This window comes from Aptenodytes forsteri, unplaced genomic scaffold (genome assembly GCF_000699145.1).
Source record: "Aptenodytes forsteri isolate BGI_AS27 unplaced genomic scaffold, ASM69914v1 Scaffold8, whole genome shotgun sequence".
Taxonomy (NCBI): Eukaryota; Metazoa; Chordata; class Aves; order Sphenisciformes; family Spheniscidae; genus Aptenodytes; species Aptenodytes forsteri.
The window spans coordinates 13,460,524-13,475,899 of record NW_008796218.1 but is presented as its reverse complement, the minus strand read 5'-3'; the positions used below and the strand labels follow the sequence as shown (position 1 = coordinate 13,475,899).

At 35.7% G+C, this 15,376-nt stretch overlaps 1 protein-coding gene across 1 annotated transcript in view; it reads left to right on the top strand.

Moving 5' to 3' along the window:
- The window catches only part of LUZP2 (leucine zipper protein 2), a 204,765-nt gene that overhangs the window by 102,659 nt on the left and 86,730 nt on the right, over positions 1-15,376 (top strand). The window contains exon 5 of the mRNA XM_009288871.1: positions 3,242-3,304. Coding sequence (XP_009287146.1) covers positions 3,242-3,304 — 63 coding nt within the window. The remainder of the gene's footprint in view (positions 1-3,241; positions 3,305-15,376) is intronic.

Sequence of the window (15,376 nt, the reverse complement as noted above, 5' to 3'; positions counted from 1 at the left end):
CGGCAGTATTTCAGAAGAATATTTCTTCTGTTTTAGGTAATAGCCTAACCAGTTCTCTCTGGATTTTAGAGTCCGCTCCTACACTATAACTTGAACGTTTGACCGTGAAAATGAATATTGAGTATGTTAGGTTTTCCAGATATTGCCAAAATAGTTAGGTGTTAACGAATGTATTCCAATCCCATCTTAATTGCTCATGTCTTAGTCCTGAGCAAGATACAAGAAGTCTGGAGGTAAGCAAATAAGCATACAGCTGAGCTTTGACTGTGTGGTAATGATGCTATATTGGTATTCTTCCATCCTTCATCTGTAGTGAATAACTAACTGTTGTCTGACTCTTAGAATTAGATCGCTGCCATCTGTTAAAACATTCTGTATTTCAATAGGGGAAAACTTAATTTGAACATTTCAAGGTCACAAACTGCTGTGAGTAAAGGCCACTGGGTGGAAGCTGTTGCTTTTAATAAACGTAATGAGCTCTGAAACACACAAAGCTCTGAGTACCTTGGACGTCTGTCTCCAGGAGACAGAAGCAGTGTCCTTGCTTAATATTGAGAAGTTCAGCCTTAGAACAATATATTTTCAATATGTATTTTCATAATTACAGCTATATAGTAATTAAAGGCAGCCAACATTTGGAAAGAGGTGACTGTCAAACAAGAACAAAGAGTGGGTAGAAAGGAGGAAGAGATGTAGAAAGTTTCTTAGTTTTTTCGGTTTCTGTGCCTTTTAATTCAGAGCTGGGTATAAATGTCTGTTCTTGTTTATTATGCTATCAGGAGTTGGTCACTGAAAGTAGAATTTTTACATCTCTTCTAGAAAATGGTATTATGCCTTGTCCTCGGGACTGACTAGAAGCATCATGCAAATGGGCTGATACAGACTGATCTGCCTTAAAGCGTGAATGCACTTAAATGGTTATCTCTATATTAGCTCCAGTAGCCAAGCCATATAAATTCCTCCTATGTAGCTCTCTATAGCTATACTTTATGACTAAGTGGCTCTTCAGCTGTTAAAGATTTAGTAGGAGCACTTTAAAAATGCTGTTATAATATGAAAGCAAAAATTAATACCTTTTTAATTAATACTGGTGTTATTTTTTAAAAAGAAAGGGACTTAATTTTTTTGAATTATTTAGATAAGCTAGAACAGTAAGTTTGTGCTATTTAAGTTGTCCATATCAGTGATATCAGATGCATGTGTATGTGAATAGTAATTAACAAAAATTACTGGTTTAACTAACATAGATTGCCTGTTAAATTAACAGTACTGTGGTGTCTTAAATATCTCTCCACTAGAAGATCCAAGCTGATACTTACAGGCTATGTATAGGAGCACAAGAGACAATAATTTTGGTATCATATCTCTTTAATTATTTCATATATATTCAGATTTAGAAGTGAAGTGCTTAGAAGGAATATTGATGTTCTCTTGAGAGTTAGGACTAAGAAAGGGAACACTCTTTAACAGAGGTCAGTATATTATTTTTATCGGTTTTAATGGTAGCTGGCAAATCTTTTGAACAGCTGAAAGACCAAAACCCACCATGTAAGTAGTTATTTTATTTTTTTCCCCACTTAATCCTGATCTCGTATTTTGATTGTGACCTTTATTTATTGTTGTACAAAATCTTCATATTTGTGACTAAGAAAGGGAACACTCTTTAACAGAGGTCAGTATATTATTTTTATCGGTTTTAATGGTAGCTGGCAAATCTTTTGAACAGCTGAAAGACCAAAACCCACCATGTAAGTAGTTATTTTATTTTTTTCCCCACTTAATCCTGATCTCGTATTTTGATTGTGACCTTTATTTATTGTTGTACAAAATCTTCATATTTGTTATACGATAAACATGGACTAAATTTCACTATTTGTGGGCGTGATTGCTAGGCAGGTGCTGAATATATTAATCTTCTGTTAAAACATCACCCTCAGTGGTGGCTGGATGTGTACTCAGTATTTCCACAACCAAATAGACCAAATTTTCAAAGAGTTTGCAAAAGAATTAACATTTATGCATGTCAGTTGGCACTAGTCTCACGGACCCCCTACTTACATTTTCTCTCTTAAGTGATGATAGTGTTCTCTGACTTCTCTTCTGATACAGATGAGAGTGATGGCAATTCCGGTGATGGTTTTTAAATTACTGACATCTGTCTACTTGAGTGTGGACATGATTCCAAGAACAGCTGTCATATCATGCAGATTCACTGTCATTTTTTATCTGCATGACATCCAAACCACTAATCTCTAGGTCAATGTCTCTGTAATCTAAATCTGTTTTCTTACAGAGGTTTTGTTTTTCTTAACAAGTCTGCTGCACTGTCAGATGAACTGTAGTTTCCTATGAACATAGGTAGGCTTTTGTATCAATGGGGGAGAGAATGCGGCGTGGGGCATTGGGCATATAGGGATGAGTATTTTGCTAATTAAGGAATCTAAGAGCATTCTCCTTCAAAGTGAAAGGAATGTGTTCTTTTAATCCTAGTTGTTATAATTACATCCTCTTTTCTCCCATTAACGCTCCATAAGCCAGGAGGAAAGCTCAATCCTGAAAGAAATAGACTGATTTGTAAAAACAATCTTTTAAACTGTGTTTGATTAAATTCAGTCTTAAAACTCAGATTGGAATGTCTACTTTCCAAGGCAAGTCATTGAATTAAATAGGAACTAAAGACCAGATTTGCATGCTTTCACATATAATACACTTTATTCCACAGGTGAGTCTGATCAGAATCAAGGGGTTTATCTCATTAGGACCAGTTCTGTAGCATTCAAATCAAATAACTGTGAGAAACCTGCTATGATAGATGTTGTGTTCTTAGAGGGTTAAAAATTTTTTAGATCATAAAATCAGTTAATATTGTTGTAAAAATCTGTAGTTCTCTGAAGGTCACGTGGGACTTCATTGCAAAAAATAAACACTATCTACTGGTGCATAAGTAAAGTAAGCCTATTTATGTACAGCAATTTTCTTCTCTTGATTGTAAGTTTTCTAGTAAATATCATGCTAAATGTTTGTAGATTTAGCAAATACTTAACAGTGGCCTATATCAATTTGGTATATAAGCAGAGGTTTTCTAAGACAATTTATTGCTAGAAACAAATGTAAGGTGGTTTTGGTTTGGGTTTTTTGGTGTGTCCCCCCCCCGGCTGTGAGTAGAGTAAAAAAATAATAGTTAAACTGTTGCTTAGATACATTTCAGCAACTCACACTCAACATTTATTTAAACTTGTAGATTAACTTTCTGAAGACTGAAATGGAAAGGAAGAGCAAAATGATCCGTGACCTCCAAAACGAGGTAAGAGAAACATTTGATTGTTATCTCCATTCAGAGTTTACACTGAAAGAGATTATGGTTTCACTTCATATTTAAAACACATGTTGCTGTAGTAGAAAGATAAAGCTCCAGTGAAATACTCTAAACACACAAGCAAACAAAAATGACGGTGCACATTTAGAAATTGTATTCTACTGAATGCAACTGTTGACTCCTTGCTACTGGTGCATAGGTCCATAGCTCACCTCTGTAACTTTTGCTGTACTTACGAGTTGTGCTTTTTCAGAAGGGAATACTTAATCCAGTTCTATAGATTATTGATACACAGTGAAACTTTATCCACAGTGTTACTACCTGCTTTAAAAATAAACAGCAAGAGGAGGAGAAAGGAAATACAGTCTCAGAATTGAGATTCTTTAAGAATGTGCATTTTTTAAATTTTATTAAATGTTTTCTTACACTTTTCTTTCACATATGTCATGAATATTAATCCCAAATTGATCCCAAAATCCCAAATAAAACATAAATCATGTTTTATTTCATATTTGTTAGTATTAAACTGAATTTATTTTGAAATTTGATCTTGGAATAGAAACTTAAAACATTTGAGCAGTATTGTATTTTTTTCCTCCTTATCTTTTTCTCCCCGAACAATTTGTCTAAATCAGGATATAGTTTCCCTTTCCATTGCTTAATTTTGCAAAGCGCTTTGCATTTGTAGATATTTTATTCAGATGATCTCTTGTTCTCTTCCCAGTCAGGCTTCTTGTCTTTATCTGTTCTATTCAGTCCTTACATTTTGCTCTTCTAAACTATTCTGAGTTTGATGTCTATGAAAACTTGTTCTCCTTAAAGCACTTATTTAAAGAGTGATCTCTCGTGTCTTTGGTCTGTGAGAGTGTATATATACAGTCAATCTAAAAAAAGTGCACGTTATTTTTTAACTCGCAAAGGAAATATTGTCTATTTCAATTGCTCACGTTATTTAAGCCACGTTCTCAGTTGTCTTCATCTACAGTCACAACTGCCTTGCTTTCTTTTCCCACCTGTGATCATTGAATGCTTTGCAACTGAGCCTGTTAATTCTAATAAATCATATCTGTCTGATCCTATTGACCAGCCGTAAAAAATCCTGTCTCTCATTGCACACAAATAAATACTTCATTAGTCAACATTCAAACCGTCCGACTGCTAATGATTTTCTTAGGTAGGTCAGTAGACTTCTGTAATATTTAGTGTATTTATAACACATTTTAGAAAATCTGCTTTGAAAGGAATCTTCTTGGCACCAAAAGTATTTGTTTCTCAATTTAAAGATGGAGTGATTCAGCAACATTTTATTTCCTGATACCCTCCTGTCTGAAGTTACAAGAGCTGAGTGGATAAACTGGATGTATCCATGTTGCAAGCGTTTTAGGCCTATCATGGGGCCTTTCAGAGAAACATCTAATTTGCATACCTATGATTTTATGTTTCCAATTGTGTGTCAGTCTGCAGAGCGACTAAACATCTCCATCACTACCTAAAATGAATGGGCAATTAAGAACGCTCAACATTCCTTCGATTCAAAACATAGATATGTTGACTTGGTTACCCACAGACGTACCAATTCAGACACATTTTACATCTGTTTCTCTCTTCCTCTTAGGAAAAAAAAAAAAGGAAATTGGGTGAAATTCTGGCGTACCTGAGATCAGTGAAGGTTCATCAGAAATAAATTCAGGCCAGTGGCAAACCCCAGGAGTCACCATGATGTGGTGGATGGCGCTCTGGGTGTGGCACAGTAGAGTGACTCCTCCCATCTTTTGAATTACAAGAACATAAGAAATGCTCAATGGCCCATCAGTCTCAGTGTCTTGTCTGTGACAATGGCAACAGCAAATGCTATTAGGGCAGAGCGCGTGAGCCTGCCTCGCTTCCCACAGCATCTGCGGTCACTGGGTTTGGGATGTTAGAAGATGTATCCCTGTCTATTCCCCGTAGCATATGTTTATGAACCTGCTGCCCATTAATTTCTCTAAATCCTTTTTTGATATCGGATACCTCTACAACTTCTTACACTGTCAAATTCCCTCTTACTTTACTGGTTACGTTTGACTTTTTTTTTTATGTCCTTTCCTGTTCTCCTCCCTTGAGCAAGTTTTTCTAAATTCTGAGTTGTTCCCTGTGTAGCCTTTTTAGCTTTATAGAGTCATTCAAGGGTTTAGGGGCTTCTAATACAGCATTTTTTAACAGCTTCTAGGCAGTTTGTATGTTTTTTGGTCATTTGACTGTTCCTTTCAGAATTTGTTACTATTTGCCTTATTGATACATAGTACTCTTTCATGAGATTGAATGTCTGTGTGCTGGATTTAGGTGTGTTTTGCTGTCCTTCTACAGTAGTAGCTGTTATTGCACTTTGTTAGCAGCTACAGTCTGCCATTAGTTCCTCTTGAACTCAGCCCAAGGAAACCCTTGAGCACAAACCAGGATAATGTCTTGGGGGCTGCAGGGCTGGCTGCAGTCATTTACTGTCTAGCTTCTTTCAGTCACATTGCAAATGTCTGGTGCTAAATGAAGCTTCAGTCTGGTTGGGGTCTCCACGCTCTAAGAAGAATGAAAAAGATTGTGATTTCTCTTTGATAGCTTGGCAAATCATTAGAGAATAGATAAACGCACAGGGGAGGAGTATAAAAGTATAAAAAAATAAAGTATAATTTTTTAATATAAAAAGGTATAAAAGTATAAAATTTTACTTATAAAAGTAAAAGTGTAAACCGAGTGGCTGGCATTTATAAGATCATAAATATTTAAGGAGTACTTTTGATATGTATCTCCACTATTCTGCCACACCTGGTTGTGATTTTGTCTGAGTTTTTAGGGAAGTACTTTGACTACAAAACAGCAGAGAAGATGGATAGGGGTTTTGTGAGTCACTGAGTGAACAGTTTCTAGAGTCCTGTATAAATGTTATTTGGGGCATCTGTGATTGAGGCTTCTCAAAAAGCAAAAAAGAAATAGCATGTTGAAAAATTGCTCAAATGATTAAAATCATTGCTTTAAATGATTCAACTAGAGATATTAGTTTAGATGGCAAGTAGAACACATCAAGCAAATAAAACAAATTTCCAGTTTCCTGTGGCCTTCAGTGATGCGTGTTCTAGTCTAGCTCTCCTGCTTCTCCTTTCTCCTCCATATATCCAAATTACATAGGATTTAACTATCATTCGAATGTTCCTGGAATTACTTGAAAAGATCTGTCTGATTTGTATTACTCATCTCTTTTAGGTCATAAAATTAAAAAGGGGGGGGAGTTTTACTGAGGAGGAAAAAAACCCCACATTCTTCTCTAGGGAATTAGTGAATTAGTGTCTAGATGCTCTAAATGGAACTACAGAACCTTCCAGTACTTTCTACAAATGTTTCAAACTTGATGTCGGAATAAAAGGATTAAATCTTCCAGAAGGAGTATAATAACAAAGACGTAACTAAGGCAAAGAGACTTCATATCGTATGCAGCAAAGAGGAAATAAGAAAAAATGCAATAAAAATTTGGTTTTCTAGGTTTTCAAATTTGCATGAGAAGTGATAAAGGCCTGTTTCCTCCCCACCCTCTGCACCCACCCAAGTGCCCCCCTCCCCAAGATACAAGGGGTTTGCACACCTTTATGTTTAAAAGCAGCAGTGATATGTAGCTAAAAAAAAAAAGGCAGGAGAAAGTTTAATGCACGTACTTGACAGTGCTTGCATTCAGGTGATGTATCTGCCATTCTTTTATTACCCTATCCAAACAGATTCACATAGATAAATGCTGGAAAAGTCTGCACAAGTGATCTGCTTTTTGTTTCTAATTTAATCAAATTATCTGAAATATTTCCATTTTTTTATGTTGTCAACTTGCAAGATGTTTCAAGAGCTGTAGGAAAAGATTGTGGGCACTGTTTCTTTTGCACTTATTTTAGAAGGAAACACAGAATAGTACTTGTGATTAAAGAAGCAATATGGTCCTAGCATGTCCTGGAAGTCAGAAGCTCCAGCATTCTGTTCTTGGCTCAGTCGACTAAACTTGTCTTGAGAGAAATTTGATTTGGGAGCATTGCATAGTCCTTCTGTGCATCAGCTACTGTGTGGAAAAGGAACCAATAGCTATACCTACCTAATGGCTTTCTATTAAACTTCTATACTGTGTTTGCCAGTTCCCTAAAAGTAAGTCCACTAATATCAATTTTTCTGGAATTTCAGTAATTGGTTTTGAGGGTTTGTCCTGGTTTCAATAAGGAGTTCATATTTTGAAAAAGATTTGACTGAATTTAAATGGTATGATTTTGAGGAAACATTGTTATCTAGGTCCTGCCTCCAATCACTGAATATAGCATATACTTTTAACAATCTTGTTTGTAAGATTGAATACGCTATGTATTTACATAATTAATAGCATTTTATATGTAATTTTAAAGTGTGCCATCTGCATGCAGATATATAGAGGCAGATAATGAAAATGGGATTCCTTTCAAATATTGCATTCACCCTCAGTTTCTATTGGCAAATTGTGAATTTTGCAATCTCGGGCTCTTCCATGACTGTAAGAATAATTCCCTATTTAGTTCTGTTCTTTCAGCGCATGCCCTACCGCCATTCAACTTTGTAGTTCAGAGATAGGAATAGACAACAGCAGCCTTCCAACTGAATGCAGCAGCTGTGGTGTCACGTATGAGGAGAGGACATTGTACAGAAAGGCAATTTTCTGGCTATTCAAGGCTTTGGAAAAAAACAGTTAACAACAAATATAGTCCCTGGTGTGGAGGAAAAAAAAGCGCCAGATACAGCACATAGGGATTATGTGTCTAAAAAGCCTGTCTTTTTTTAGAGGTCTCTAAGTGCTTCCTGCAATACCAGAAAAAAATCTGTCATATTTCCAGCTGTAACATCGTCTGGATTGTGTTAATGTAGTCTAATAAAGGATTGACATGTAAACAGATAAGCTCTTATTTTGAGAAGTTTCTATTATTGACAAAGAAACCAAGAGGTCTGGAAATTCAGAAGCACTGGTGGAGCCAAGAAACTTGGCAAAAATGTAGACTAAAATAGAATATGTATAAAATACTTTGAAAATTCTCACTTTTGGAGATGGCCTGTTACAGAGTGAGCAGCTCACTTCTACCATGTCAGTACATATATCAATTGTGGAAAATGATGCCAAAACTGCTCTAAAAATGAAGCTAAAGCAGGATGCCGTGTTAACCCTTCTTTATATCAAAAAAATCATGGGTCTTAAAAATTGCTGTTTAGCATTCAGAACCGATCGTTTTGGGTGCAGCTCTGAATATGCGTATACATGATGGATTAATTTCTTAAACTAATGTCTTTTCTGCATTGAAGTGTGTTGTGCATTTTGTTAGTTTGTCATGCGTTTCCTACTGGTACATCTATAAAAGCCATCTTCAGTTAAAGGTAAGCGTCCTAGCTGATGTATGCTTATATGTGATTTCCTTGAGATAAATGAGTCAGGAATTTTCCCTAAAAGTTAATAAATGTTGTATATTCTCTACTGAAAGGTAGTGAAATGTTATTCAGCTTTGTCACATGGATGCTATAGTTGCCTCACATTAGACTTAGAAGTGTGTATAAAAAAAAAAGTTTGCTCTTATTTAAACCATTTAATTACATTTGATTAGATGAGAAACAACTGTCTAGCTTGTCGTACTATCTTTGGGCAAAGCGTTTTACAGTATCTCTGTGTATACTTACATTAAGGTATGTTAATACCTTTACAGATTTACAACAATCCCATGTATTTATAAAGTTGATCCCGTGGTTTATGTCAGGCAATATATTTCTTTGCTGTTTAGGCTGTGGCAGAACTTTGAAAAACATGTATTACATAAAAGATGTATAGTAGTACAGGCAATACAAAGTAAACCAAGAGTGGAAAATGAATTTGGCTGTAGCTCTCAGTAATATGTGTTATTTTTGCTAAGAAGCACAGTTTTAAATAACTACCTTGTAAACAATACTTTTGCTCTATTCATGTATAAATTGTGGTTATAGCTTTAGAGTCGAGTAAATCATCCTAAAACAGAATTCTCTCCAATCTCTGTGCTTAGCTGCACTAATAAAAGGTAAAGTCACAGCAGTTTAAAGTCTCACCTGATCTGTTGGGAATTTCATGCCTTGCAGGGTGAATTCAATCGAATTGCATTGAATTATGGTGAATCAAATTGGAATGAATTATGGTGGGGAAAAAAAAAACTAAAACCTGCAAGAAAACTTCCTTAGTGAAGCAGAAATGAAATTTTAAGGCTTTGAGACTGTATGCTGATACTATTCTATAAAGGAGGACATTGTAGTGCTTCAGTCTCCATACTCTGCAGATAAAACTAACTTTTTTTTCTAAGTATAAAAGCCTGTCCTCCTGAGAAGAAAATTGGGTAAAGTCCTGTTCCCTCTTTGGGTACTGCATTCGTTCTACAATTCAGAAGAAAACATCCACAAGTGCCAGAGGCAGGGGCACTGCCCAGGGAAAGATGAAGGAGCGCGAAGAGTACAGGAGCAGCTTCAGATATCATTCTGCTAAAGGGCTTTGAGTTCAACGTTGTTTCTTGATCGATTACACCTTCTTTTGAAGTAAAAAAAGGCCTATTTTAAAAAAATCATTTGCTTAAAATTGTTCTGTGAGGTTTTTTACTGAAAATTATAAGGAAAAGATGGAAACGCAGTTTAGTCAATTGAAAATGGCTCTTAGGGGACAGTAGATGAGATCATACAGAAAACAAATTCTACTGCATCAAGATTGTCAGTGAGATATATTTATAGTGACGCAGTAGCAACTGCAGTAAATGTTAGAATAAGCTTTTGTTTTTAAAAGTTTTGTTTTCCTGATCTTGTAGACTCAGGAGTGTAGGACGCATTTTCTCGGTTGCTGTTGAGTGATGTTGAGTGCCTTCTTGGATTTTGCCCAATATTCTTTGTCATCTTCTCAATTAACCGCAATGTTGAAAATCATAGCAGTGTTCTTTTGTAATCTTGCTGAAGTTGTTCTGATGTCTTTACTCAGTTTTCCCATGCTGCCCAGGACAATTTATTAAATTCTTATTTCTGACACCCTCCTTCATGAAGTCCAAAGTTCCCAAATGGGTCTGAATTCTTTATTTTTCTTACTCATCTAGTCTCAAATCTGTGTAACAGGCTTTTTAATCCCCGAAGCGTAGTCTTTTTCAATTGTCATTTGTAGCAAAATATCATCCGTGGAGAAAAGAAAAAGTAATTTCCAATCTGTGCCTTCATTTCCTTTCATAGGAAATTGCTACTGGTAAATAGTGCTCCTGGATACTGATGCTGCATAATGTGGTAGTGTGTAAGGTAAACTTCTATAAGCATTTCAAAGATCAGATTGTATAGGCCTTTGGGATAAGGGAGGTGCTGGAGTTCTCTGATGATCCATTTCATTTCGTTTTTATGCAAGTATGACCAGTATGTTTGAAAGTAAGGGTTAAGAATAGAAAGTCCTAGTGGTTCCTTCACTACATCTTATTTCAAAAAGGCAGCAAAACATGAAGCATAAGAGATTATCTTGAAAAGTAAAAGAGCTGTATTCTGTCCTTTGCCTGCACAGCTCTCCATGACATCTGTTGCAGCTTCACCAGGCAACAGGGGCAGCATGAAACCTAATTAAAATCTTTGGTCTTTGAACTTGTACAGAGAGCTTTGTGAATCTTACTGTTATCCAAATCAGTGTTTTCCAGCATTACAGGTCTCAAGGGCAAGGTGGCTCAGAGCCAAGCTCCAGAGAACTTTAAGCATAAATGAAATTTTATAATTAATGTAAAACTTTCCCTGAAGCTGGTGTAAATTTTGCCAAACAGGAAAAGGAAAGTACTGATCTAATTTATTCATGTTTTTCAGACAAGTGGAAAAGTTTGCTTTTAGTACCAAGATGTTAAAATTACCTAGTGGAAAGACCACTTAAAAGGAAGTGACGATGGTATATGTGGTTAAAAAAAAAGAATGTAAATCCATACTTGAAAATCTTGAGTAGACACTATTGATTTTTATCCTTAGATGAAATAATAAAAGAGCATTTAATAATCCAATTTCCATGGCTCTCAAAGAAAGAGAAGGTGAGCTGTTGATTTCATCATTACAAATAATGCTATCAATTACTGATGTTTGTCACTTAGGATCAAAAAAGAGGGATCACCCTTGAGGAGCTCCGAGTCATCCAAATTTAGTATCGGAGTATTCTTCGCCTCTGAAAACACCCCACAGTAATTAATAGCATAAGAATTTATAAAGGTATATGTGACATGAAAATGCACTGGGCTTATTAAATTAAAAAGTTGCTTGATAAAATTATGTTGTACCTGGAATGCTCCTGTCCTGGGCTGAGAGCTCTCTAGAGGCTATGAAGCTCAGACTACTAGATCAGTTGGCAGGGACATGGCTCTTGTAGTTATAACTAGATTTCCATGAAAGTCAATAAGAATTTGGAGAAAAAGGCTGGCTAACCCCAGACTGATCGTATTATGGTACACCATACAAAGCTTCCATTGATTTCAAGGGAGAAGGCTTGGAGCGTTTGCGTTTGCTTTAGGACCATACTGTTGAATACAGATGTTTATTTTTTAAGTTCAGTGGGAGCAGAAAGTGATTTTTAAAAATATTTTTTGCTATTTAGAGGTTTAAATTAAACTGGACTGCTGTTGTTTTCTAGTTTTTAATCTTAATCAAGATGAAGTGTAGCTGGAAAATGTCAACTTTATATGGTGAAGTATTTTTCAACTGAGGGTTGATAGCCTGTGACTTTATAAAGATTATAGAAAGATTAAAGTCCTCTCCTGAGACTCATTATCCTCTAGTCTTAATTTGATTAAACTAAATAGAATATTTGGAATGATAATTCCAATTATGTATGGATATTCAAAGAGGATAATAAGATAACAATAATAAAATACTTAATTGAAATTCATGTTAGAATTATTCTAGACAAAAACCTCACATAAAATTCCGAAGTTGTTGGTCATGTTACTACCTGAGCTAAGGTGTCTGTACAAGCTGTTTGGCTGTAATGTGACCCCACTGTGTTGTTCTAAAAGAAGTAGAACCACATGAAACTGTTTTTTCTTGACAGTAAAAGGAACTGACTCCCATCTACTTTGCATCTATTTCAGCCTGAAACCCTGGAATATTTTCAAATGCAGACATTTTTGTCCCTGAAAAAAAATTCAGCAGTCTTAGGAGGGATGTTCAAAGTTTGTTCAACTCAAATACTTGTGTATCACTTTTCCTAATGAATATCTCATTCTTTCTAGGGAACTGCTTGCCTTAAAAATGTGAAAACATTGATTGTGCAGTGCAGTGGGAACAAAAGACTCTCAAATTTGACTGGCCTCTTCCTATAAAATCCCTGCAGCAATTCACTATATATTACTCTAGTGATAGGAAATAGTTGACCTTTAGAGTCCAGTCAATGTCATATGGAGTCTTAAATGTAGAAATTGTGCTATTCTGGACCAAAATTGCCAATTTTCTGTTATCCAGAAACATTTTAAACCACTTTGTTCTGGAGTCTTCTCTCCCACACTCCCTTTTGAACACTATTCAAACATATTTGGGGCTGCAGATGTTATTGGAGAAGGAAATATTAAACAGGTCAATCGATTTGTCACTAATTTTAGGCATAATATCTCGAGTGAGTTGCATTGATTTTATTTAGTTGTGTTTAAGTACTGTATTGATCTTAAGAAAGCTAGTTTTATAGCTATGATATAATTTAAAAATACAGTTTTCATTAGACTGCCTCGAAGTGCCTTTTCCATATCTGTCCCAATAATATTGCCCATTTGTCAAGTTTACCTATAAAAGCTTTCCCATGTAATGAATCTTCTGTTCTTCAGAATTTAATTTCACAGTTTTTACAACCAAAAATGTTTAAAACAACTGAAAATTCTTGAATTATTCCTTTTTTTTAACGATCTCTATCTTGTAAACAATGTAAAACACATTGTTTAATAGATGTGGAAATGTTTCTTAGGTGAAATTATAAGGGTTTTATCAAGCAGATGCTACTTAAAGTATTCTGGAAGGTGTTGTCTTAATTTTCTTTTGTGAATAAGGATCTCTGAACAGTGTTTTGTTTTATCAAATAGATAAATGAACTCAGGAAAGGTCTGCGTGGCTTAAAAAAAAAAATTGTAAAAAAATTCAGGTTCGTGTGGTTCATCCACAAGCTGTGCAGTCCTTTAATGTACTGTGATTACTTTCTTTCAAATGTAAAATATGTCTTCTATTTCAGACTATAAATTTAGTCCTGTGTGTCAGGTGTCCGCTTCCTGGTCGTGTGCGTGTGTATTTGTGCATATATTTGTATGTATGTATTTGTGTGTACATTTAAATCAAAAACTTTCTTTACATATAGATTCAATACATATTTATGTGTGTACAGGAACATAATGTGATGTTAAAAAATAGCTTAAAGTTACCAAAATGCCAGCAGTTGATTCACTGAAAACTGTGAAGGCTCAGTTTCTCTGGATGTGCCCAGGAAACTTTTCTCTTTCTAGTGTTGGTTTGCTGATCTTATTTCTTGTATCAGAACTTCAGATCTTTCCACGTCACTCTTAAATTATTCTGTTTGTGGCAGATTTTTTGGTCCTTATGTAAGATTATTTTTCAGTTGATTTCAGTGGAGTTTTGCTCATTTACTGAACGAGATAATTTGATCTTAAATTTAAAGTACTTCAGGATAGCACTGAGCTAGAAAATCCACGTTTTCAAAATTAGAGTCAGCAATTGTCTCAAGTACTAAACTTTAGTCTTTATTAAAAATGTATCCGCCTGCCATCCTTAATTTTGACAGTGGGTAGCTGGTATTCCGCAAGAACAGGTACCTTTCAACGTGAAGGATTTTATGCCAGGGCCCAAATTGAGAAACAGGTTACCGGGACAGAGTTCTCCTTGCACAGTGAAATAATGTTTCAGTGGGAGACCGCGGGATGTGCTGTGCAACGGTGGGCATGGTATGCTTCAGCTGTATGGCTTTGGGTGCTGTGCCACTGGGAGGCACGAAAAGGGATTTGGGGAGTTTTTCCTATGTAGAAGAATCCCCCGATACAATAAAAAGCCAAAAAGTGAAGCATCTTCATCAGACATAGAATAGTCATTAATAACTTCCTTCTGTTTGGATATGTGTTCTTTTTGGCTGTCTACTTGTGTTTTAAAGGCCATATTTTGTTACAAGCAAGATGGTAGAAAAAATTGTGATAAAAACAAGGATTTTTCCTGTTGGGGTGAATGCAGGTGGTAGGATTATCTTTTCTTAATTTCCAATTTGTCAATTTCTGATAAGAAACTGCTTTCCATTTAAATTGATGTACATGGACAGCAAAAAATATTGGATATTAGAGATAGTAAGAGTTGTGTAAAACAAAATTCCCAGGAGACACATGATGATGCCTCACTTGATGGCTAGCTATGGCTTCAGCTCGGCCTAAATGAACGAGTAGGAGTAGCCGGATGGTCAGTCAGCCAGCGTCTCTGCTTGTACGCTGCTGCACCGCTTCAGTAGTCACAGAGGCCGGATGAACCTGATTAAGTTTGAGGTAATTCCCATGTATTGTCTGTATTAAATCAAATGCTTGCTATGCTGTAAATTTCTCTTTTTTTCTGCTGCAGAGTCTGTAGGCAGATTAAATTTAATGGACTTTTTTTTTCCTCCCTGAATTCCCAATAGCATAATTTGTGCTTTTAAAAAAATCTTTTCTTGCTGTGCATTTGAGTGTTACAACCATGAGCTTTAGTGTATTTGGTTTGACCCATGCTAGGCACTCAGTATTTAAATTGTAGATTTTATGCTGATGAACAGTAAGTCTTAGGAGAAAAGAAGTGAAGATCTGGAACCTGAGAGTTAGGATTTCCTCCTTTGTTTGCCAAAAAATGGGCCTAACTAGATCAAGGAAGTATTAGCACGCAGGCATGAAATTCATATCCTGTAGCTATTCAATGGATGCTGATTAGTTTTGGGTAAAAGGTGTAACCTGCTATTTACCAATGCTTTCTTCCTATAGTGATGTCTGTCTCGTCGAATCAGGATGGGCATTCACTAAGATGCCTGATGGG